Source organism: Staurois parvus, unplaced genomic scaffold (genome assembly GCF_062004578.1).
Source record: "Staurois parvus isolate SC_StPar_1 unplaced genomic scaffold, SC_StPar_1.0 ptg000564l, whole genome shotgun sequence".
In the NCBI taxonomy this organism is placed as follows: Eukaryota; Metazoa; Chordata; class Amphibia; order Anura; family Ranidae; genus Staurois; species Staurois parvus.
In genome coordinates this window covers 9,828,978-9,855,342 of record NW_028318360.1, presented here as the reverse complement: position 1 = coordinate 9,855,342, position 26,365 = coordinate 9,828,978, and the positions used below count along the sequence as shown (strand labels likewise).

Here is a 26,365-nt window from a genome sequence, read left to right as displayed (position 1 = left end):
CAGGCTTGCCTAAGGCAAAGACAACGAGGAGGAACGCAGTGCCCCAGAACAATCAGTCAAATCTCCGTTTAATGAAGTCATAATACTGAAAGAGACATCCTGATTAGTGGAACGCTTCTCACATTATGATTTTTATTTCTTTAAATAACCCCCAAAGAAAAACAAAGATTGACTATGCAGCTGCCAAGCAATGATCACTAGGACAGAAAATATCACAATACAATACAAAAATATGCACAAGTAAGAAATATTAAAACCCTGCCCTTGCAGCAGATGTGGGCCTACATGTTCCATTCATTTATGTCAGGGGTGCTCAACCCTCTGAAAAGCGAGAGCCACTTAAGTGAATTGGTAACCAGTTGTGAGCCACAATAAAATGGATCATAATTTAAAGGTTTTTTTTATTTTGAATAGCATAATGAACATTTTCTTCCTGCATGCTGGTGGGACGGAGAGGGGGAGAAGTTGGCCTTCAGCGGTTGCAGGAGGAAAATGGAGAGGATTGGGTCCTGTATATGCCGTCCCTGACACTTCTATCCAAGTGTAAAACAGAATGAAAGAAGAAAACCACACAGGCCACCTGGAGCATGGGGAGGGGTTACTATTGTGACCCCTGATGCTACAGCCGTGGTTGGGGTGTGTGGTAAAAACACGTCTCAACTATGGGGTTTTACTATCCCCCAAACCGCAAATGTAAAAGAGCTCTTACTGTCCTGAGCCCCCTATAAGGCTTCTTTCACACTGATGTACTATGGTTTAATTGCACAGTGGGTACAGCACTTTGCACCCACGGCTTTCCTGTGGGTTAGCTGTGCTTTGCCATAGACTTCTATTATATCTTGTGGGTATGGTGCACTTTCTAAGTGCATTCAGATCAGAGGGCTCTGAGGTCAATCTACAATTGTCCACTGCATATCACAGCCAGAGTCGGGGTACTCCTATAATTTCCAATGTCCATAAACACTTATTAAAACAAACTTGTACTTTGCCCAGGCAGGGAAACCTCCCTGGAACACGTACTCCCCAGCAAAATCTCTCCAATAGGGGCACAGACAATAACAAACATTTTTATTTTTATGTAGGATGGGTAAGGGCAAATACTTCTGTCAGTTTTGATTGCCATTTGTCTCCCCAACAAAAAAAATAAAAAAAACCTGACAGAGGTCACAACCCTTCCTAACTCAAACCAAAACACATCTCAGGGTGGGCATAAAATTAAAGATTAAAGGACACATTCAGGAATACTATAAAAAGCCCAGCCCCTCTTCCTAGCCCCCTAATTACACTAAGCTGAGATATCCTACCCGCAGATGCCTACTTACCTCCTTAAATGGTGGTGTCTTTTCGTAATGTCTACAGTACCGGGTGCCAGCACCTGTGTGCTAATGTTCCACAGACTTGGAATGGGATATACCCATATTGCTGGAACATCCCATTCAAGTCTATGGCAGGAGATAAGTTAGGACCTGCCAGGAATATAGCTCAGCTTTGTATATTTAAGATGTTAGTGAGGTAGGCTATGCTGTTTCTATATCATTCTCAAAATGTTCCTTTAATTGTACAAAAATATCTTCCATATTTGCCATTTGTTTACATTTAAACATCTAGACCAGCCAATATCAACCAGGGTTCTGTGGAGCTCTGGGGTTCTTCCAGAGATGGCTTTGGCTAACTGACTATGCATCCCATGGTGCCTGCATATTTCCAGGTCTATAGCCATATGGCAGGACAGGCATTTTACCCTCTGACCACCACCAATGTAAGGGGAATTTTGCCAATGACTCCTGATTGAATAATCTTAGCAAGGGTTCCCTGAGACCTGAAAATTATTTCATGGGTTCCTATGGGGTAGGAATGTTGAGGAAAGCCGACCTTGACCATGCCATTGCAAATCATACTCCACTGCTAGTGATATTACACATACATTTTGCCAAAATGCCAGATATTACTTTGTAAAGATCATCACATCCCTTACTTATTACTACATTAAAGAAGAATTCCAGGCATGGCTATATTATACATAGTTACATTGGTCCAGCTTGGACCAGTATAACTATGTATATACCATAGCTGGCCGATCCCCCTGGAAACTGGAAATCACTGAATTAGACACCACTATTCCAGTCATCTCTACTAGCTTCTGGGTCCTGCACCGAGAGGCTGCCCTGCTACTTACTGAACACAGGAGGTTAGCTTCTTGACACGGGTACCATTCAGAAAACGCTTTGCATTTTCTGAATGAATGCAAAGTGTTCTCTAATTGGACAAGGCAAAGAGGTAGGGCAGTGACATCAAGCTCTCCAACTTGTCCTATCACAGAATGCTTTGCATTCATTCAGAAAATGCAAAGCATTCTTTGAACGGTGCCTGTGCTGAGTGGCTGACCTCCTTTATTCAGAATGCAGCAGGCTGGCTGCTCAACATAGGACCAAGAAGCAAGTGGAGAACACTGGGGTAGCGGTGTCTACTTAGTTCAGTTCCAGCTTCCAGGAGCATCAGCCAGGTATGGTATATACATTGTTTCATTGGTCCAAGCTGGACCAAAGTAACTATGTATAATGTAGTCATGCCTGGAATTCTACTTTAATAATGAAAAAGTTCTTGTAAAATACGTCTGCTCACACAACACCTAAAACAAATTTCTTTTCTTGTCAAATTTAACTTTTAAAATAAGATTAAAACATTGAACAAAACAATATGTATTGGTATTTTAGGTAAAATATTTAACACACCTTCAGCGACAGGCTTTAGATTGGGATATTTCTTTAAGAAGGGTTTCTGGAACAAGTTGTCAAAGAACTTCTCTAGAGGAAAGTTCTTCTCTTCTATGGAACACAAAGCTTCATAGATGACTCGGTGGACAGACCTGGTATCTGCTTGTAACTCCTGTGAGAAAGATACATTTATATGTGTTAAAGCAGTATTAAACCTGTAGCACCTTCCTAGATAGGGGCTAGGATTAGTTATTTTAGTGCTGGCTCACTGAGTTCAGTGGAGCTGTGTGTATTTTTGTCAGGTAAGTTTAGCTTGCCTCACTGTATTCACTGCGGCTGAAATTGATTGTTTAAGTCTGTTCAGTGTTCTCAGCTGCTGCCAGTCTGATAGCTCCCAGAAATCAGTAGAACTTTCAGGATTATAGGTGTGAAGTTATGCAGATGGCAGCATGAATATTTATACAACCCTGACCATTCCCAGGCAGCAGGACCCTGATGGCATGCTGGGTATCTGTATATATTGTCTGAGATCTCTGGATCTTTTCCTGTGTAGGATCAGTCCAGCCTGGAGGGTGGTTGCCCTCTAAGGCAACACTGCCCTGTGCTCTTTTCCTGTGTAGGATCAGTCCAGCCTGGAGGGTGGTTGCCCTCTAAGGCAACACTGCCCTGTGCTCTTTTCCTGTGTAGGATCAGTCCAGCCTGGTGGGTGGTTGCCCTCTAAGGCAACACTGCCCTGTGCTCACTGTTCGAGAGACCTCAGGTGGGTGACCTGAGGGCCTGGATGCTGAAGCTACTGAGAGCTGATAGAGGGGCTGTCTGCTGAAGATCTAGTCTGGTATCACTGGAGGAAACTTGGAAGTTGGAAGGAGACAGCCAGATGCCCCTGGACATTTTGTGAGTACAGACTGCTGAGAGATCTTAGAGACTTTTAGGCAATAATTTTAATACTGCAATAATGGATAAAAGTACTGACCAGGGACTCCTCATCAGATAGGATTGCCAACGTTGTAAATCTGTCCAGGAAAGGACAGCATTCAGTAATTGCTAGGCAAATGGGGACTTTTGACTTTGCATAAAACCAGTTCATATCTTCCAATTATAATTTATCCTGATGGTTGGTGTATCCTGTGCACAAAAATATAAGGAATGCTGACTTTAGTAAAAAAATTATGTTTACATTACATACAATATAAACAGTACACTCAGGTAGAGATTTTTTTCTTGTGTTTTGCCAATTTGAAGCTGCAAACGCATTAACGTGTATCAAACCTTTTTTAAAGGAGTAGTCCACTTTTTGTGAACAAGCAGTAAATGAGAAATTCTGAAGGACCCTCTGCACACTGGTATATACCCTTTCCAGCAGACTTTGCAATAAAGAATAGGGATATTTGGTTCCCACATATTGCAATACATGTGTAAGCTGGCCAACTGCGTCAAAGTAATCCCTCTATGGCCAATCCTACTCTGCTCTGCCTACACAAATGCTACTGTGGACACAGTGCCAATATAGGGGAAAAGACAAAGTGGGGGAGAGCTACCAGGTTTAGGTCTGGTTACTGACCCTGACCTAAACCTGGTAGCTCTCCCAAATTTGTCTTTTCCCCTATATTGGCATTGTGTCCACAGTAGCATTTGTGTAGGCAGAGCAGAGTAGGACGCTAACAGGGTTGCATACTTCTTGTAATAGAGGCCAGAAAAACCGTCAGGACCCTGGGCCTCGGAGGACCGTAAGGATTTGATAGCTTGAAGTACTTCCGATACAGATACACCTGAATTTAGGGCCACCTGCGCCACTTCGGACAATCTAGACAGAACACTTCTGCCTGAGCTACAGGGAAGGGTCCAGTTTGGCATACAGATGCAAAAGGAAGTCCGTGAAGCGTGAGACGATCTGCTGGGGATTGGAAGTACAACCCCCCGCAGGGAGCCGCAACTGGACCGGCTTATAGGGTTTCCCCACAGAATTGAGTTTCTTAGCTAGCATCGGACCCAGTTTATTAGCACAGGTAAAATACTTATGTTTGGTCCAACACAAGGCCCATTCAGCCTCCAAAGAAGCAAGTAAGTCCAGTACTGCAGCTAGGGTGTCTCGCGTACGTTTATGTGCCGCAGATGGTTGCGCCTTCCACCGAGCATTCGCCGAGGCTAGAAGGGAATGATGTTCAGAAAGGTGACGCTCCCGTTCCCACTTCCGAGCCGGAGCCAGCTGTATAATGTGACACCATAGCTTTATGCGCCTCCCACAGGGGCACCGCCGAAGAAACAGATCCTGAGTTGTCCATAAAATATGTACGTATAAAAGATTCAGCTTATTGACAGGTGACCTGAGTGGTCAATAAAGACTCAGTAATATTCCAATGAAAGGAACGACATGCCATACCCGATAGTGCGAGAAGTAGGACCAAGGGATCATGGTCCGACCAGGATGAGGAAGGGATAGATATCCACCTAACTAAAGGAAGTTATTGCACCTGCATGGAGACATGGTCAATTCTGCAGAAACTGTCATGAGGATTGGAGTAGAATGTGAAATCAACCTCAGTAGGGTGAAGTGCCCTCCAAATGTCTACCAGCCTCGCAGACTGCAGGAGAAAGCGCATGCATTCCTCCTGCACCAAGTCGTGGGAAGGGCTCGTCCCCCAAGCACAGCGCCTATCTAGAGCGGAATCCAAGGTAACATTTGAATAACCCAAAAGGAGAAGAAGGCCCTTGGAATGTCGGGAAATGATAGAACAAGGATGTGAGAAACATTTTTGCTGAAAGCGATTAGGGGCATAATAGGGGACAAAGGTGACCTCCTGGTCCCAAAGGGTGCCCTGCAAGAGTAGATACCTGCCCGTAAGATCCACTATATTCCAGACACAGGTGAAGGGGAGATTGCGTTTGAAAGCTATCAGAACACCCTGTCGTTTCTCAGGAGCCGAGGCCGTGTAAAAAGTGGGATAATGAGGCGCAAGATACCGTGGGGCTAAGGACTGGGAAAACCTGGTTTCCTGCAGGCACACCCTGTCAATGTGCTGCGACGTAAGGTGATAAAAGACTTTAGACCACTTCTGAGGTGAATTGAAACCTTGCACATTTTGGGAGTGTATTTTCAAAAGGGGTGAAGCCATGGCGGGATCAGTGTAATCCGCTCAGCAGAAAAGGCATAGCTCGGCCGACAATTTCCACTCCTGAGGACAACCAGTCCCAAATCCCTGCAGGAAACAAGAACAGAAAAGCCAGGAAAGTGAAAAAGATAAGAAAAGCAAGAGAAAAGGAAACACAAAGAGTATGTACAATGGCATGTTTCATATATTTGCTGTTCCGAATCGATTTTTATTTTCGGAAGATATTCCTTTTTAACATGTTAAATCATCATTTTGGGAAATTACTTATGCACTCCTAACCCACAAAAAGAAATGAAATGAGCTGATTGGACTATATTGACTAGAGTCGAGTGCATCCGAAAATGTTACTAAATTCATTCCGGATTCATTCGTTATGTTATGATTCAGAGATTCTGATGGATCCACCTCCATCCAACCCAAACACAATAAGTAGAAATCATCTTATTTCACTATTAGGCTCCATTCGCATTTGCATTTTTTATAAGTTCAAAAAACGCTAGAAGAAAACGCTGGATGAAAAATGTTGATAATATTGTTTTGTGCCTGCTTGTAGTAGCAGTTTAGTAGCGTTTAGGAGCATTAGTGTTTTATTAGCATTTTTACAGTACATGAAGAAAAAAAAACGTAGAAAAAAAATGGAGTGTTTGGAGAGTTTTAGTAGCATTTCGAAGCGTTTAGGAGTGTTCAGCTGGGAAGACACTCCCAAAAACTCTCTTTTTTTCTGCCCCTAAATGCTGAGGTTCCATGCACACTAACGTTTTTTGATGCTCCTAGCTATTATAGGTATTTTTTTTTGCTCCTAGAAGCTAATTAGTATTAATCTATGTGTCCAGGCACACTATTGTAAGCCAATGCTTCAGTGTTTAGGAGCAGAAAAAAAAATGCTTCTAAAACACTCTTAACAGCTTTTTTCTAGCTTTTTTTTCCCTACATGTGCTGTAAAAGCATTAATAAAACACTACTGCTTCTAAAGGCAACTAAAAAGCGCTATTACCAGAATTTTTTATCCAGCATTTTTTCCAGTGTTCTTTGAGCCTGCAGATTGAAAAATGCTTCTAGCATAAAATAGTGTGCATGGACACATAGGACAACACTATTAGCTTCTAGAAGCAGAAAACAATGCTCATACATGCTTCTAGGAGCTTGATAAAATGCTAGTGTGCATGGAGACTTATACCTTACTGTATTTATTGCAATATGTTTCCATTTCATATGTAGGGCAGTTTTTATAATATTGAAAAATGTTAATGCAAAAAGAATTGACTGGTTATCCAAAAGTCAAAAGACTACAGAACCCCTCTGGTTGGAATAAAATGAAAGGATCCAAATCAATTTGGATCATTTGTTATGTTGTTATTACATTATTTTGGATGCTGCAAACATTAACAAAGGGCCCAAACTATCACAGCATATCATTCGAATTAAATGAATGAGCATGAATCAATTTGTTTTTTTCGCTATAATTTACTTCGGATTCATTGAGATTCGTTGCCGTTGTGATTCGGAGATGCGGATACATCAGAATAACAACAAATTTTGTCTGAATTTTGATTAGTAACGAAACGACTCACACATGTTTACTCATTGTTGCTAAGAAGCTGGCAGCCGCGGGCATCCTAGCAACCAGTGTTCTGACATGACCCCATTCAGGTTCCAGTCAGGAGGTTCCCTGGACGATATCTGAATGTCAACGAAAGGAAGAGGACATAGCTGATATAGCCATGGACATATTTAGTCAATGACACTACCAGCATCTCCATACCCATGTATACATTCAGATGTTAGCCACAGAATCTCTAAACTAGCACCTGAATGTGTTTGGAGATACATTGCCCATTGGTGGTCAACAGTGTCTTAGCAACTGTTGTATGTTGTAAAGTGCTGAGCAAACTGTTGGCGCTATATAAATCCTGTATAATAATAATAACACATTCATGTATTTGTTTGCGGTAGGTACCTGGTATCTGTTGCACCCAACATTTGTCATGAGGCCATGTGCTGGAATTCTAATGAGTGTCTATACAATCTTCATAAATTCCACAGTTTAAAGTATATCTGGAGGTAAACCATTTTTTTCAGTTTCAGTTTCTCTTGCCATCATTACCCCATTGGGGAGATTTTCTTTCACTTGTTGTCTCATAGCCAAAACAGGAAGGGTAGGAAATCCCTGGTAGTCACTTGGGTCACCAGAACTTATGCCCCCATGGGAAGATTCCCCTTCTATTCTTGTTCTGGTGACAACTCAAAATGTGGGATTTTCTTTCACTTTGTATAACAGTAAACAGGACAAATAGAGAGGGGGAATCTTCCTAATGGGGGACACAAAGAGCAATAAAAACCTGATGGGTGTTCTAAACCCTCTTCACTCTATTTCAATGAACACAACAGTTTTTTCTGGAGTTTCATTTTAAAGTAGAGCGCAATGCAAAACTTTTTTTTTCTCATTTTGGATTTCGGGGAGATTTCCCTTGACTTTCTGTCCCATAGCCAGAACAGGAAGCGAGAGGAAATCCATTTAAATGAGGAAATACCTGGTTGTCACCCACCTCAGCAGAACTAGTGTCACCATTGAAAGTTTTCCCTTCTATTTCAGTTCTGGTGACAACATAATGTTTGGAATTTTCTTTTACTTTCGCTGATAACAGTAAGCACGACAAATAGAGAGGGGGAATCTCCCTAATGGGGGGCACAGACAGCAATAAAAACCTGATGGGTGTTCTAAACCCTCTTCACTCTATTTAAATGAACAAAACAGTTTCTTTTGGAGTTTCATTTTAAAGTAGAATGAAAGGCAAAACTTTTTTTTTTATTTTGGATTTCGGGGAGATTTCCCTTGACTTTCTGTCCCATAGCCAGAACAGGAAGTGAGAGGAAATCCATTTAAATGAGGAAATACCTGGTTGTCACCCACATCAGCAGAACTAGTGTCACCATTGAAAGTTTTCCCTTCTATTTCAGTTCTGGTGACAACATAATTATTATTATTATACAGTATTTATAAAGCGCCAATAGTTCACTCAGCGCTGTACATTACAAAGGGGGACAGAACATGTGACAGAACAATACCAATACAATGCAAAACATGAGGGGATCGAGGGCCCTGCTCTTTCGAGCTTACAATCTAGAAGGGATGGGGCAGTGGTACAGGAGGAGATAGCTGTTGGGGATGGAGTGGTAGGAAGAGTGGAGGAGGTCAGCAAGTTAGCAGGGGGTGAGGTAGGCTTCCCTGAAGAGATGGGTTTTCAGGGTGCGCCTAAAGGAGAGGAGAGTAGGTGATAATCTGATGGGTTGGGGAAGGGAGTTCCAGAGGATGGGTGACACCCTGGAGAAGTCCTGGAGGCGGGCATGGGAGGAGGAGACCAGGGAACTAGAGAGAAGGAGGTCTTGTGAGGAGCGGAGTGTGCGTGCTGGGCGGTACTTGGATATTAGGTCAGTGATGTAGTTCGGGGCAGTATGGTGGACAGCTTTGTACGTCAGTGTTAGGATTTTAAATTTGATCCGTTGCGCAATCGGAAGCCAGTGGAGGGATTGGCAGAGGGGGGTGGCGGAAATGGAGCGGTTGGAAAGGTGAATGAGTCTGGCAGCCGTATTCAGGATCGACTGAAGCGGGGATAGCCAGCGGCGAGGCAGGCCAGTGAGGAGGGAGTTGCAGTAGTCGAGTCGTGATATGATGAGGGAGTGGATGAGCTGTTTAGTGGTTTCTGGGGTTAGGAACGTGCGGATTTTGGCGATGTTGCGGAGGTGGAGTCTGCACGAGTTTGTTAAAGATTGGACTTGGGGCTGGAAGGATAGGTTGGAGTCCAGAATGACACCAAGTACTCTGGCCTGCAGAGCGGGTTTGATATTGGCGTTGTTGGATGTGATGTAGAAGTCAGTGGGGGGTGGGGTTCGGGCTGGGGGGAAGACAAGGAGCTCGGTTTTGGAGAGATTCAGTTTAAGGAAGTGGAGCGACATCCAGTCTGATATGTCGCTCAGTAGGTGTGTGATTTGGGCAGAGACCGAGGGGGTGAGGTGGGGGGGTTGAGAGATAGATTTGTGTGTCGTCGGCATAGAGGTGGTAGTTGAAGCCGTGAGAGTGTATGAGTTGGCCAAGGGAGGAGGTGTAGATGGAGAAGAGAAGGGGCCCAAGGACAGAGCCTTGAGGGACCCCAACAGAGAGGGGGAGTGAGGGGGAGGTGGTAGCATTATAGGTAACGCTGAAAGAGCGTTGTGACAGGTAGGATGAGAGCCAGGAGAGAGCAGAATCTCTGAGGCCGAGGGAGTGTAGTATTTTGAGGAGGAGGGGGTGGTCAACTGTGTCGAAGGCCGCAGAGAGGTCAAGGAGTAGGAGCACTGAATAGTGGCCATTAGCTTTGGCGGTTAGAAGGTCGTTGGAGAGTTTGAGTAAGGCGGTTTCGGTGGAGTGTAGGGGGCGGAAGCCAGACTGTAGGGGATCGAGGAGGTTGTTGTCGTTGAGGTGAGAGCATAGGCGGGTGTAGACGAGACGCTCGAGGAGTTTAGATGTAAGTGGGAGCAGGGAGATGGGTCTGAGGTTGTTCGGGTCAATGGGGTCCAGGGAGGGCTTTTTAAGTATGGGGGTGATGTGTGCATGCTTCAGTGGGGAGGGGAAAGTGCCGGAGGAGAGGGAGAGATTAAAGATGTGGGTGAGGGAGCGTAGGATGGAGGGGGAGGGAGGTCGTAGGAATTGTGAGGGGATAGGGTCGAGGGGACAGGTGGTGAGGCGGGCATCAGAGAGGATCTTGGAGACTTCCTCGATGGTAGTAAGGTCAAAGGTGTGGAGTGTTGGGGGAGCTTCAGTATGAGGAATGTAGGGTGGGGTGGGAGTGGAGGTCAGAGCAGTGGTGGGGCCGTGGGAGAGGGGTGATGAGGGGGTAGCTGAGTGAGGGGGAACGGGGTTGGAGGGAGTTTGAGCAGTGACGAAGTCCCTGCGGGTAATGTCGAGGGGGAGGGGGGATGAGGGGGTAGCTGTGTGAGAGGGGACGGGTTGAGAGGGCGTGTGAGTTGCGGCAATGTCCTTGCGAATTGTGTCAATCTTGTTTTTGAAGTGATTGGCAATCTCAAGGGCGGTGAGTGAGGTGCTGGGTGGAGGTGGGGGTGGAGAGAGTAGAGAGTTGAAGGTGGAGAAGAGTCGGCGAGGATTGGAGGAGAGGGCCTTGATGAGGGTCAGGAAGTAGGCTTGTTTGGCTGCGTGGAGGGAGGAGGTGTAGGTGCGGAAGGCAGATTTGTAGCAGGTGAAAGCTTGTTGGGATTTTGTTTTGCGCCATAGTCGCTCCAGGGCACGACTGCGTCGTTTGAGGGTTTTGGTGTGATCAGTCTGCCAGGGCTGGAGCAGTCGGAGTCTGATGTTGCGTGTGGTTAAAGGCGCTAGTGAGTCAAGGGCTGCTGACAGCGCGTTGTTGTAGGCAGTCATAGCCAAGTCGGAGCAGGACAGGGGGAGGATGCGGTCGTGGAGTTGATCAGCTGCAGAGTGGAGGGGGGCAGGGTTAAGGTTGCGGAGGTTACGGCTGGTAGTAGTGTGGCATTTGGAGGGGTAGGCGTTGGAGGACGAGGAGATAGAGAAGGTGATCAGGTTGTGGTCAGAGAGAGGGAAGGGGGTGTTAGTGAGGTTGTGGGGAGCGCAGCGGTTGGAGAAGACAAGATCAAGGATATTCCCGTCGGAGTGGGTGGTGGATTGTATGCACTGTGCAAGTGCAAAGGAGGAGGTTAAGTGGAGGAGACGGGATGTGTCCGGGTTGTCAAGGTTGACAGGGATGTTGAAATCCCCAAGAATGATGGTGGGTAGCTCAGAGGAGAGGAAGAAGGGTAGCCAGGAGGAGAAGTCTTCCAGGAAGCGGGGTATGGATCCAGGAGGCCGGTATATCACAGCAATCTTCAGGGGGGTTGGGGAGAATAGTCGGACACAGTGGGCCTCGAAGGAGGAGAAGGATAGGGAGGGGGGGTTTGGGAGGACTCGGAAGGTGCTCTGCGGTGACAGGAGCAGACCAACCCCACCACCTTTACGACCGTTAGGTCTGGGTGAGTGGGTCCAGGTGAGACCTCCATAGGAGAGTGCAGCAGGGGAGGTAGAGTCAGTGGGCTGGATCCAGGTTTCCGTGATCGCCAGGAGGTTGAGGGAGCGGGAAACAAAGAGGTCGTGGATGGCGGTAAGCTTGTTGCACACCGATCGGGCGTTCAGGAGTGCACATGAAAACGGGGGGGAGATTTTAGGGAGCAGGGGGACAGATACTAGGTTGCGGTAGGACATGGAGGCGGGAGGGTGTTGTGCGGGTGAGGGAGGAGGTGGAGGGCCAGGATTCGGGGAGATGTCTCCCGCGGCTAGGAGGAGGAGAAGGGTGAGAAAGGTGGCATGGGAGCGGGATGTGCAGGAGCGTGAAAAACTCCTAGTGGAGGTGTTCGGGTCAGTGGGAGAGTGGAATAATAGGAGGAGGTGGTGGGTGCCATAGAGGGGCGAAGGAAGCAGTGAGGACACAATATACAAATGTTTAGGAGGAGCAGAGGGATATAGTGAATGGGTTTTGGGAATGGAGGAGAGGAAAATGAGAAGGAGTAGAAGAGGCATTGTGGGGGGTGATGAGAGCAGTAGTAGGGAGATGATAGCAATGAGGGGGAGATGTGCAAGTTTTGGGGTGGAGCAGAGGGGTAAAGAAATTAGATTTGGGAACAGAAGATAGTAGTATGAAGAGGAGGAATGTATTATATAAAGGTACACAGAGTGGGAGTCAGGCATGTAAGAGATGTTTCTCAGGGTGTTTGCTTGCAGTCTGTCCAGCATGCAGTAGAGTTTCTTGCTGTTGTTGTGTCTTTCTCCTGCTTTAGTTCAACTGCTGTGTTTAACTGCTTCGCACTCTTTCGAACTGCTGTGTTTAACTGCTTCGCACTCTTTCGAACTGCTGTGTTTAACTGCTTCACACTCTTTCGAACTGCTGTGTTTAACTGCTTCACACTCTTTCGAAGCCGCACTCCGTCAGAAGCAGCACCCCCATCAGAGACTGTGCCCCCCATCAGAGATCTCCCCCCATGAGCTGATCTGAATTTATAGGGAGATGCTCAAATGAGCATTCAACTCCACCCCAATTAGAAGCTGATAAGGCTCACATGAATGTTGGGGGATGTCTCATAGGAACCAGGCTACAGTCGTAAACTGGGTGCAACTGAAGGTGAGGACTGCTCAGCATACACACAAATATAAATACACCATTTGTTCTGAATATAACAGGAGTGAAAGCGATTTTGAGTTAGGAGTGGAGGTAGGAGAGGTGCATTTACCCAGGAGGAAAACAGCAGGAGTCAATGCGTTTGAGTTAGGAGTGGAGGTAGGAGGTAATGTTTGGAATTTTCTTTTACTTTTGGTGATAACAGTAAGCATGACAAATAGAGAGGGGGAATCTCCCTAACGAGGGGCACAGACAGCAGTAAAAACCTGATGGGTGTTCTAAACCCTCTTCACTCTATTTAAATGAACAAAGCAGTTTCTTCTGGAGTTTAATTTTAAAGTAGAATGAAAGGCAAAACTTTTTTTTTAATTTTGGATTTCGGGGAGATTTCCCTTGACTTTCTATCCCATAGCCAGAACAGAAAGTGAGAGGAAATTCGTTTAAACAAGGAAATCCCTGGTTGTCACCGACATCAGCAAAACTAGTGCCACCAGAGGGGGAAGCACCCTAACGGGGGGCACAGACAGTAATAAAAACCTGATGGGTGTTCTAAACCCTCTCCAATGTATCCAAAACATTAATGCGAGTTATGGATTGTTATTGTAAGATTACTAGGAGCGTCAATGTACTGCTTCCCATATGGGTTAGAACATTTTTGCAGCGTAAGTAAATATTTACCAGTCTCTGGTTAGACGTACAGACTTCAGACCGACCTCGTGTTTTGTTCCTGGCGTCTGTAATAAGAAGGAAGAAATGGGCTATAGAAATATTCCTAGAAAGAATGTCAGGAAGCTCACATCCCCAAGGTTTTCTGTGGGTGATTCATTCTACGACAGCAAGAAACAAGAATCCTAGTCGCTGTGCCCTCCAGCATGGACTGTGCCTTTAAGAGGAAGTATAACTTAGTTCTGTGACCTCCGGAAATGAATGTTCATGGTTGCTTTCACTTTGTCTACTTCAATAGGGAACATGCAGCTGTCAATGGGAGGGGGTCTCTGTCTTCAGGAGTCAAACCCCTCCCCCCCTCCTCAAATGTCTATATAAGGCATTCACTTGGCCGTAAACATGTGACTGATGTTTACTGAGCAAACGTTTCTGCGTAAATGTAAATGACACCTGCTTTTAGATTTGGGTTTTTTTAAGCAACAAAGTGTCCTGCTGTTTTTTTTTTAAATACCAGAATATATATGTATGTCCTCAGACGCAGATTTTTGGATTTTGTGTTACAGATCTGTATGTAGTGTATGTTTACACACCAGTAGTTGAAACTATTGTAGCTTCCTTCAGATCCATAAATAAAAAATGCTCCCAAATGTGTGAAATTAAAGTGGTGTTAACCCTTACATCAGTGGTTCTCATCCTTCCTAATGCTGCGACCCTTTAATACAGTTCCTCATGTTGTGGTGACCCCCAACCATAGAATTATTTTCCTTGCTACTTCATAACTGTAATTTTGCTACTATTATGAATTGTAATGTAAATATCTGATATGCAGGATGTATTTTCATTGTTACAAATTGAACATATTTTTTTTTGCAGTAGTTGATGATTTTACAGTACATTATTTTAAAAACACATAATAATAATACAGGACTTCCCCCATCCTCTGGAACTCCCTACCCCAATCCATCAGACTGTCACCTACCCTCACCTTCAGGCGCACCCTGAAAACCCATCTCTTCAGGGAAGCCTACCCCACCCTCACCTAACAGCCGTTCTCCTCCACTCCTCCTACCACTCCATCCCCCACAGCCACTTCCTCCTGTACCTCTACCCCCTCCCTCCTAAATTGTAAGCTCGAAAGATCAGGGCCCTCGAGACCCCTCGTGTATTGTATTGTTACTGGATTGTCTCATGTTCTGTCCCCCACTATAATGTACAGCTCTGAGCAAACCCTTTGGCGCTATATAAACACTGTATAATAATAATAATGATTTTACATTTACCCAGTAATTATAATTCATGAAGTGTCGTTTTACCTCCAATACTGCTGCTTTCAACACAGTAGCTGCTTTCAACACAGTAGCTGCTTTTAACAGAGTAGCTGCTTTCAACACAGCAGCTGCTTTCTACACAGTAGCTGTTCTTTACACATATGTGACTGGTCCACATAAGTACATTATGGCGCCAACCCTGTCACATACACCTGTATTTGTACAGGGTGTATGTGATGGGGTTGGCACGATGATGTCATCACGCCGGGTACTCTTATGTGGGCGTATCTGCATGTGGGCGGACCCGCCTGGAGACGGATATAGGAGCGGTGTCTCGGTTCCTAAGATGTATTTTCCAATGGTCTTAGGCGACCCCTGTGAAAGGGTCGTTTGACCCCCAAGGTTGAGAGAACCACTGCCTTACATAGACACAGTGGGGTTTATTTACTAAAACTGGAGAGTGCAAAATAAGGTGCGCTTCTGCATAGAAACCAATCAGCTTCCAGGTTTTATTGCCAAACCTTAAATGAACAAGCTGCAGCTAGAAACTGATTGGCTACCATGCGTAGGTGCACAAGATTCTGAGTGAACCAGTTTTAGTAAAGTTCCCCCAGTGATCCTTATAGAAGACACTATCCTCATGTGATACGCAGAGATGAAACAAATCCTCCTACATAAATTGTACCTGTTTGTCTGCAGTCTTCTCTTCTCTACTTCCATTCAAAGTGCATAATTTATAAAGCTTGTCTGAGCTGTCAAAAAAACAGGAGGTAGAGAGCTGAAGTCAGAAGTGACTCATGCAGGTAGCAAAGAAAAGAAGCAGCAGACAGATGTAGCACCCTCCTAGGTAGCTAGACTCCAATGGTTATATAGGGGATGAGCAGCAGCCCAGGTGTAATAGCCAGAAGGGGGTCAAATTGTGGTCAGGGCTAAGAGGCGCTGATGGCCAGTCCCAGAATGTATATGTATGTCCTCAGATGCAGATTATTTTTTTTAGTTATTTATTTCAGGTACTTATATAGCACCATCAATTTACACAGTGCTTTACATATATATTGTACATTCACATCAGTCCCTAACCCTCAAGGGGTGTACAATCTAAGGTCCCTAACTCACATTCATACATACACATATTAAGGCCAATTTAGACAGGATCCAATTAACCTACCAGCATGTCTTTGGAGTGTCGGAGGAAACCAGAGCACCCAGAAGAAACCCACCCAAGCACAGGGAGAACATGCAAACTCCATGCAGGAGGTGCCATGGTCGGGAATCAAACTCATGCCCCATTTACTGAAAGGCAAACGTGCTAACCACTAAGCCACTGTGATTATTGGGTTTTGTGTTACAGATCTGTATGTAGTGCATTTTTATGCACTGGTGTAAATGTGTTCATTAAACCTATTGTAGCTTCTTTCAGATCCATAAATAAAAAACGCTTCTAAATGTGTGAAAGTAAAGTGGTGTTAAACCCTTACATAGACACAGTGCGGTTTATTTACTAAAGCTGGAGAGTGCAAAATCAGGTGCGCTTTTGCATAGAAACCAATCAGCTTCCAGGTTTTATTGCCAAAGCTTAAATGAACAAGCTGAAGCTAGAAACTGATTGGCTACCATGCAGAGGTGCACAAGATTCTGAGTGAACCAGTTTTAGTAAATTTCCACCAGTGATCCTTACAGGAGACACTATCCTCAGGTGATACACAGATATTAAACAAATCTTCCTACATAAATTGTACCTGTTTGCAGTCTTCTATTCTCTGCATCCATTCAAAGTGCAGAATTTATAAAGCTTTTGTGAGCTGTCAAAAAAACAGGAGGTAGAGAGCTGAAGTCAGAAGTGACTCATGCAGATAGCAGAGAAAAGAAGCAGCAGACAGATGCTAGCAGACAGGTAGTTAGGGGGAGCTAGACTCCAATGGCTAGATAGGGTATGAGCAGCAGCTCAGGTGTAATAGCCAGCATGGGATCAAATTGTGGTCAGGGCTGAGAGGCTCTGATGGCCAGTCCCTCTGGAATTTCCTCCTGCTCTAGAGCTTTGGAGGAAGGTCTAGAGACAGTGGCTGGCTTGTACTCTTGAGGGAACCTGGCCAATCCCCAGCAGGAGGCATGGAAGGGGACAGGACAATCCTTAAAAGTAAGAGAGCCTGCTCAGGAGTAGGAGGGGGAGGAGGAGGAAGAGTGAGGCTGAGGTGCAGGAGCCTGGGAGGGAGCCCAGGCTGGAAGGGGCTTGCCTTCAGAAGTGATGCTGGAGAGCAGGAAAGCTGTCGACTTCACTGGTCCCCTGAGAGAGAACCACCTGAAGGCAGGGAAGGAGCATCCCAGCTTAAAGGCCTGCTGGAACTATTGCCCTTCTGGTAGCTACTACTGGATCCCCTGTCCCGGGATTTCTCCATACAGCCAGAATGAGGGGCATCTGGGATTGGAGATGTACATTGGGGGATACTGGCTAGCTCTCCAGAAGAGGATTTCTCTGTAAAGACTTGTAATATAGTTCAGGAAGTTGTCCTCAGTTGCCATTCCCTTGGGCATCCCATACACCCCTTCCCCTATCCAAAATCTAAACCCCTAATAAAACTTCAAAACAAAGCTCAAGTCTGAATAGAAAATGTGTATTGCCTGGCTGTGCAGAACTATAGGGGGACCCAAAACTCAGCAACTCCTAAGGGGGTAGTGCTACACAGAAATTATACTTAGTGCTCTTAATTGAGACAAGTATACACTATAGAGCAGCGGTTCTCAACCTGGGGGTCGCGACCCCTTCGGGGGTCGAACGACCATTTCACAGGGGTCGCCTAAGACCATCGGAAAACACATATTTCCGATGGTCTTAGGAACCGAGACACCGCTCCTGTCTCAGGCGATCTGTGGGCGGGATGATATGCTGCCCCTGTAACCTGGCCACACCTCCGGGATCACTCAACAGCTCCGCCTCCTCGCCGCTGATTGGCCACCGGAACTGTAGCTCAGGAGAGGCACACAGGCGGCCAATCACCGGCGAAGAGGTGGAGCTTGGAGAGGAGGAGCCGAGCGGCAGCGCGCGGAGATCGAAGAAGATCGAGGGAGCTGCAGGAACGAGTGAAGAGAGAGGCCAGAGAAGAAAGACAGCTGACAGGTAAGTGCAAATTTTGCTGCTGCAGCCAGGTATGCAGGCTGTAGATGGGAGAGGGAGAGAGCCCAGGCTGGAGCAGGAGTCAGCAAGGTAAGTATCATTGGTGTCAGTGGAAGGGATAGTGCCCCATCATTTGTATCACTAATACCAACGATGGGGCACTATTCCTCCCCCCACTGACACCAACGATGGGGCACTATTCCTCCCCCCACTGACACCAACGATGGGGCACTATTCCTCCCCCCACTGACACCAATGATGGGGCACTATTCCTCCCACTGACACCAATGATGGGGCACTATTCCTCCCACTGACACCAATGATGGGACACTATTCCTCCCACTGATACCAATGATGGGACACTATTCCTCCCACTGACACCAATGGTGGGGACCTATTCCCCCCACTGATACCAATGATGGGGCACTATTCCTCCCACTGATACCAATGATGGGGCACTATTCCTCCCACTGACACCCACAATGGCGCACTATTCCTCCCACTGACACCCACAATGGCGCACTATTCCTCCCACTGACACCAATGATGGGGCACTATTCCTCCCACTGACACCAATGATGGGGCACTATTCCTCCCACTGACACCCACAATGGCGCACTATTCCTCCCACCGATACCAATGATGGGGCACTATTCCTCCCACTGACACCAATGATGGGGCACTATTCCTCCTACTGACACCAATGATGGGGCACTATTCCTCCCACTGACACCAATGATGGGGCACTATTCCTCCCACTGATACCAATGATGGGGCACTATTCCTCCTACTGACACCAATGATGGGGCACTATTCCTCCCACTGACACCAATGATGGGGCACTATTCCTCCCACCGATACCAATGATGGGGCACTATTCCTCCCACCGATACCAATGATGGGGCACTATTCCTCCTACTGACACCAATGATGGGGCACTATTCCTCCTACTGACACCAATGATGGGGCACTATTCCTCCTACTGACACCAACGATGGGACACTATTCATCCCACTGACATCAGTGATGGGGCGCTAGTCCTCCCACTGCAAAATTACAGTTATGAAGTAGCAACGAAAATAATTTTATGGTTGGGGGTCACCACAACATGAGGAACTGTATTAAGGGGTCGCGGCATTAGAAAGGTTGAGAACCACTGCTATAGAGGGATATGCTTTGTTTATATTTCATGTCTGAGGTTTATAATGCAAAAAAAGGTCCTGCTGTTTTTTTTCAATACCAGAATGTATATGTATGTCCTCAGATACAGGTTTTTGGATGTTGTGTTATAGATCTGTATGTAGTGCATTTTTATGCACCAGTGTGAATGTGTTCATTGAAAATATTGTAGCTGCATTCAGATCCATAAATAAAAAATGCTTCTAAAAGTGTGAAGGTGAAGTAGTTTTAAACCCTTACATAGACAAAGTGAGGTGACTGGCCTCAGATGATACACAGAGATGACACAAATTCTCATAAGTATTGTACCTGTTTATCTTCAGTCTTTTCTTCTCTACATCCATTCAAAGTCCAAAAGTAGATAAGCTTGTCAGAGCTGTCAGAAAAAAGGAGGTGGAGAGCTGAATTTACACTCTGCAGAGCTCAGTGGGAAGAGCTCTGAGAGCTGTTTGGAGGAAAGGGACACAGCCGTCTTGACACAATACACAGGAACAGAGCTAAGGCTGTCAATCACAGGCTGTGTGTTGGAGCTTCTTCCCTTGTCACCTTTTATCAGGAAAACTTTTTAAAAGTGACTCATGTTGATCATGCTCCAGTTTCGCTGACTCTGACCCTACACTCCCCCCACAGACATGCTTGGACTTGACGACTAAATGAAACTTTGTTAGATGACGTCACTACCCATACCTCCATTGAATCTTCTATTGCCAATTATTGTCAACTCAACTCCACTGAGGAGGTATCGGTAGGGGTGTGGTGAGAGGGACACAAAGCGGTGATTAGAGGTGAGCTGCTTGCTCACGGTTCCAGGCTCAAAAAAGCTTTGATGCACTCACATTCAATATAATTTAAAATCGCTTTGTTAAAATCAATAGCCAATTACAGTGTGCTCTGCGTATACTCGCCGTCCACGAATGGTCTATGACATCGTATCCCCTCCCCTACGCATTACACCGCAGGTCACGCGGCTTCATCAGGGGTATGACAACTTGGGCACATAAGAAAGTAGTTTAACCTTAAAAGGATAAGGCACTATTTTTGCATTTCTCTCCCACTGAGGAACACCTAAGGAGAAAAACAAGAGAGTAGCAGCAGGAGAGAGAGATCCCTGTGGGGATAGGAGTATGGGGAGCCAACTGAGAGATACCCACCACCCTTCATATGATGCAACAAAGGTTTCAAAAGTTCCATAAGTGAACAAAAAGCACAGTAAGCCTATCATAGGCTAAAAAGGAGGTGAGCGCACAACTTAATCACACTAAGGAATCACCGGATATTTATATTTTATTTGAATCACATCACTGGGAGTTGCCACCTTATTTCAACAGAGACTTCTTTGCATTATTCAATATTTATTTTTATAGTAGTCACTATATATTTATTTGATCACATTATTTTTTCATCACATTGTTTTTGGATTTGATCATTAGGATGTTTTTTTAGGATTATTATTTAGATTATGTTTTAGGGATTTATTGAGCTGATTTATATATATTTTTCATATTTTCACTCAGATTGGGAGCGCGACATATATTAATCATTTTTTTGGTAATTATATACACATGAATAAAGGATGTGTTTGATGTCTGTGCACCTGTATTGATTTTAATTAGTGGCTCATAAGTAACACTCAATTCAACACTTAAACAAGAGAGTAGCAGCAGGAGAGAGAGATCCCTGCAGGGATAGGAGTACGGGGAGCCAACTGAGAGATACCCACCACCCTTCATATGATGCAACACAGGTTTCAAAAGTTCCATAAGTGAACAAAAAGCACAGTAAGCCTATCATAGGCTAATAAGGAGGTGAGCACACAATTTAATCACACTAAGGAATCACTGGAAATTTATATTTTATTTGAATTACATCACTGGGAGTTGTCACCTTATTTCAACAGAGACTTCTTTGCATTATTCAATATTTATTTTTATAGTAGTCACTATATATTTATTTGATCACATTGTTTTTTGATCACATTGTTTTTGGATTTGATCATTAAGACTTTTTTGGGGATTATTATTTAGATTATGTTTTAGGGATTTATTGAGCTGATTTATATATTTTTTTTATATTTTCACTTAGATTGGGAGCGCGACATATATTAATCATTTTTTTGGTACTTATACACATGGATAGAGGATGTGTTTGATGTCAGCGCACCTGTATTGATTTTAATTAGTGGCTCATAAGTAACACTCAATTAAGGGGTGGAGAGGGATCTTGGCTTCTGGCATGATAAGACCTTCACGTGGCTAGGCCAAATTAATACTCTTAAAATGACAATCCTGCCTAAAATTATGTATCTACTCTTGACGATCCCGATCCATCTCCCACCTATATTCTTCAGCCATTTACGTCAGTTGTTCACAACTTTTATTTGGCAAGGAAGGAGACCTCGATTGACGTTCTCGCTCCTCCGCAGACGTAAGGAGGATGGGGACTTGGGAGTTCCAGATGTATCTCTTTACTATAAAGCCGCGGCCTTAGTTCGTATTTTAAATTGGACGCATCATACAACAGATATAGTTTGGGTCTCTTTGGAAAAGAGTATAGCCGGTAGAAATTTGGCTGGAGCCCCTTGGGTCCTTCATGCGCATCGAGGACTATTCAGCTGGACTAGCCCAGTAACGCTTAACACGTTGAGGATTTGGGATCAGGTTAATAGTTCAGGTGGCCTTTCCCCTCGACTTCGCCCCTTGCACCGCTGGGAAGTTTCCCTTGGTTTTTCCTGGTGAAAATGCATTTTTTTAATGTATGGGGTGGAGAAGGGGTTGTCAGATGTCAGACTCTGGTACGTCCGGGAGTCTGCTGCCCCTGGATGACCTGCGCAGGTCTTTTGGGTCGTTCCCTATGGATTTTTGGCATTACTGTCAGATTTATGATTTGTTTCAAAGGTTGCTACCCTAGGCACATGGTCTACTGTGGGCCCTGCTCCCTTAAGTTGCTACCTTTTCTCTGTTGGCACCCCTGCATTCTGTTAGATAATGCACCACATCGCCCAGAAAATTGTTCCAATTACAAATGTTTAGGCATTCTCATGTTTATTTCTTTTGTTTGTATTGGTATGACACAAAAAAGTGGAGAAACAAAAAACCAAATCTGACACATTGCACGCAAAACTCCAAAAAGACATTAAATTATTGGCACCCTCAATTTAATATTTGGTAGCACAGACCTTTGGGAAAAATAACTGCAATCAATCGCTTCCTCTAACCATCAATAAAATTCTAAAACTTTGGCCCACTCTTCTTTCGCCAACTGCTCCAGGTCTCTCAGATTGGAAGGGTTCCTTTTCCCAACTACTGTTTTGAGATCTTTCTACAGGTGCTCTATGGGATTGAGATCTGGACTCATTGCTGGCCAGTTCAGTACTCTCCAGCACTTTCAAACCTTTTCTGGGTGCTTTTTGACTTGTGTTTTGGGTCATTGTCCAGCTGTAAGACCCATGACCTCTGACGGAGACCCAACTTTCTGACACTGGGCCCTACAGTAGTCTTCAGATTTCATAATGCCATGCACACGGTAAAGACACCCAGTGCCTGAAGCAGCAACGCAACCCCAAAACATCAGTGAACCTCCACCTTGTTTGACTGTAGGGACTGTATTCTTTTCTTTAAATGCCTCATTGCTTTTTCTAAAAACAGTAGAATGATGGGCTTTACCAAAAAGCTAAAATTTTGTTTTGTCTGTCCACAGCACATTCTCCCAAAAGGATTTTGTCTTCCTCAGGTACGTTTTGGCAAACTCCAATCTGGCTTTTTATGTTTCTGTGTCAGAAGTGGGGTCCTCCTGGGTCTCCTCCATAGCGTACCTTTTTATTCAGATGGCGATGTATAGTGCGAGCTGACACAGTTGTACCCTGTGCCTGAAGGTCAGCTTGAATTTGTCTGGAAGTTGTTCGATGTTCTTTGGCCATCATTCGAACAATCCTTCTTTGAAAATGTTTTCTCTTTCATCCACATCCAGGGAGATTAGCTACAGTGCCATGGGCTGTAAACTTCTTGAAAACATTGTGCACAGTGGACACAGGAACATTAAGATCTCTGGAGATGGACTTGTAATCTTCAGATTGTCCATGCTTTTCCACAGTTCTTGTTCTCAAATCCTCAAGACAATTCTTTGCTGCTCTTTCTCTTCTCCATGCTTCATGTGGCACTCAACCGAAAGGTCAGTGTTTCACCATTTTAACTGGTTGCGGCTGTGATTTCTATATTATATACCTGTTAACTGATACAGGTGAGTTTAATTACAAATTACAGGAGCATCACAAACTTTGAGTGCAATAATTTCTTACAATTTTGAGAAGGTGCCAATAATTTTGTCCAGTTAATTTCTGGGGTTTTGCGTAGAATGTGTCAGATTTGGCTTTTTGGTTCTCCACATTTTTGTGTTATACAAATACAAACAAAAGAAATGAACATAAGAATGCCTAAACATTTGTTATTGCAACAATTTGTAGTTCTCTTAATTGAGACAAGTACACACTATAGAGAGATATGGTGTCTTCATATTTCATGTCCGAGGTTTACAACCACTTTAACTGACAGTTATTTTTTGCACTGATCATATGAAATGATATTATAATGGTAGCAACAAAAAATCTTTAGTAGAGGATGTCAGCAAATGCTCCTACTCATAGTGAACGGCTGAATACATTTTTTCAACTATACAATTCTATGTGTGCGTTCAGGCATCATTCATACTAGTATGTGCAGCAATGCATGCAAAAACACACACTTTACCGCAGTGTACATGTATGTGCTGCCCCTTCCAAATGGCACAGTGGTGCCATTATTTCTTAATAGCACCTCCATGCATCTTGCAAATGACCCATTCATGTGCACCAAAACAGATGGTACTGTACTACCATGCATTTTAGTGTAGCATCATTTTTAAAATGGTGCAGGCATATTTTTTGCAGATTTCCTTTGAAATTAATGGGCTGCCCTGAACATGATACGCACAAACATTCAAAAAGTGTGTGTACGCGGTTACACCTCCATGGTGTGAGAGGAGCCTCAGACAGGTGGTAAGCTTACTGCCCACTGAGAAGCTATCCACGGTGGATTTTATACTTTTAATTTAAATTGCTGAATGGCAATTTTACATTGCAGGACCAAACCACAACTGGCTCGTGGGTGTGATGTGGCCCCATTGATCTCAATGGGTAAGTTTTACAGGTGGTTCCACCTGTCAAACTTTGCAGCTCGAATTAAAAATGCTGTGGCAGCAAAGTGAAGCATGTGTACAGCTTTGTCAAGCTATAATGTCATAAGACTGGTGGCACAGAGAGATTTATAAAGAGGGCTTGTGTCAATGGGATTGTGTGCTTTTCAAACTGGTTTTACTTCTAGGAGAATGCAAAATCTGCTTGAAGGAGGTGAAATGCAGATTAGAATTAGTTAAAGTGAGGTGCAGGTCAAATACACCTGTGGATGTATTCCTTAATCCATACTTGGTCTCTAAGGCTGGCCATACACTATGCAATTTTCTGTCCAATTTCTGCCCAATTTCCTTTAGATTTACCTTCAACTGTGTAGTGCATGAGTCTGCCTAATTGGATACAATTGAAAGTGTTATTAGTTTTGACCTCCTATTATATGGTTTTTGGCAAATCTAAACCAAAATCTCAAGAAAATTGTATAATGTATGGCCAGCCGAAGGCTCTATTCATTAGCACCCGTTCAGATCTATGCAACTTAAAGTCTTAGAGACTTTGAAAAGGTTCCTGCATTACTTTGATGCGACTTAGTGCCAGAGAGTGTAAAGTGGGATCAAAGTCACATGAAAGTCACACTGAAAATCGTGCAACTTGGGAGTCGCATACGTGTGAATGGAGCCTAAACATAGATAAATAAGTGCCGCTATCCCTAAGCATGATTTGTATAACACGTGTAGTCTAAACATGTCAATAGAAATTAGATTGGTTTGAAAACCACAGCTCCTCACATCTGATCGAAGAGAGGTAGAGGCCATCAACTGTACTTATCAAAAACAGTATAATGTCTGGTGCAGGGGCGGACTGATAACTCATGGGGCCCCCGGGCAATAGGGGATCATGGGGCCCCTGTGTCCTTGCCCACACTCAAAGCACACAAAAAAAGCATATAAAAAAGGAACAAGGGGCATTTCATGGGGCCCCCTACTGACCCTGGGCCCTCGGGCAGTGCCCGAGTGCTCGAATGGTCAGTCCGCCCCTGGTCTGGTGTCTGAGCTGTAATAAATCTTTATTTATTTTGGGGTTCAGTTGCTGTATGAGGATATGTTTCACATTTCTTCACCTTCCTTTGGAGCAGAAGAGTACTTCTTTTGGTATTTATGATTTAAATTTTAAAAAAATAAACTGTTGTTACTTTTTGCAGCCCACAGAATGGTGGTACTACAACTGAGTGTCCATTGTAGCTCCTATGCAAGAGTAATGGATTTTACAAGTAAATGAACTGCTTGCATATGAAAAAAATCACATATGATTAGAGGAGTGTACTACTCCATTACATGGGAAAGGTGGCATGCAGGTGCTTCTGGAATTTTGAATCAAGAGGGTGACTGTTAATGGGTACATCTCTAAGTGAATTTCTATGTGGGTTTTGGTTGAAGGAATCAGTATTAATAATATTACATATATGTGTACTACCACCTGAGAACTTTTACTGTACTGACATATCTTGAGTACGCAATTTTGAGGTTTCAACCTGAAATAATAAACATGTCAGCACAAGAGCTCCGAATTATATATTTATTGGTGAAGATACAGCTGGATGAGAGCACGCCATCTGGCCACCTAATGCTCTGATTAAGTTGATCACAGTTCACATTTTTATATGGTTTCTTAAGCACCGGCTACACCCATCATTGCTTATCAGTTTACCAACACCTGTGATGTATAGTGGACAAAAAGTAACAACAAAAATTATTCAAACGCCATTTTAGCTGCTTATTACAAATAGAAAAATGCATTTTATATTAAATGTTATATATATCAACTTATAATTGTGTATATGCAATAATAGCCACTACTAGTGTAATGGACTTTGCTCTAAGACACTCATGTACTTACTTATAACATAATTGAACACTTTTATTACTGTTATTTCATTAAGATGTACTGTTATAATGTAAGAGATAGTAAGGATCACATATATCCCTATACAATCTTGATGTC

General features: G+C 44.2%; 1 protein-coding gene across 3 annotated transcripts in view; it reads right to left on the bottom strand.

Moving 5' to 3' along the window:
• Positions 1 to 13,863, bottom strand: part of LOC149450734 (nuclear body protein SP140-like protein) — a 42,512-nt gene extending 28,649 nt beyond the window's left edge. For 2 of the 3 annotated variants that reach the window (XM_089691588.1, XM_089691586.1), the window contains exons 1-3: positions 13,657 to 13,863; positions 3,688 to 3,839; positions 2,733 to 2,886 (exon numbers count right to left, since the gene is read on the bottom strand). In XM_089691588.1, the coding sequence (XP_089547714.1) occupies positions 2,733 to 2,886; positions 3,688 to 3,801 (268 nt within the window). In that variant the 5' untranslated portion in view covers positions 3,802 to 3,839; positions 13,657 to 13,863. The remainder of the gene's footprint in view (positions 1 to 2,732; positions 2,887 to 3,687; positions 3,840 to 13,656) is intronic. The other variant, XM_089691587.1, reaches the window with a different exon arrangement.
• Positions 13,864 to 26,365: the final 12,502 nt, after the last annotated feature.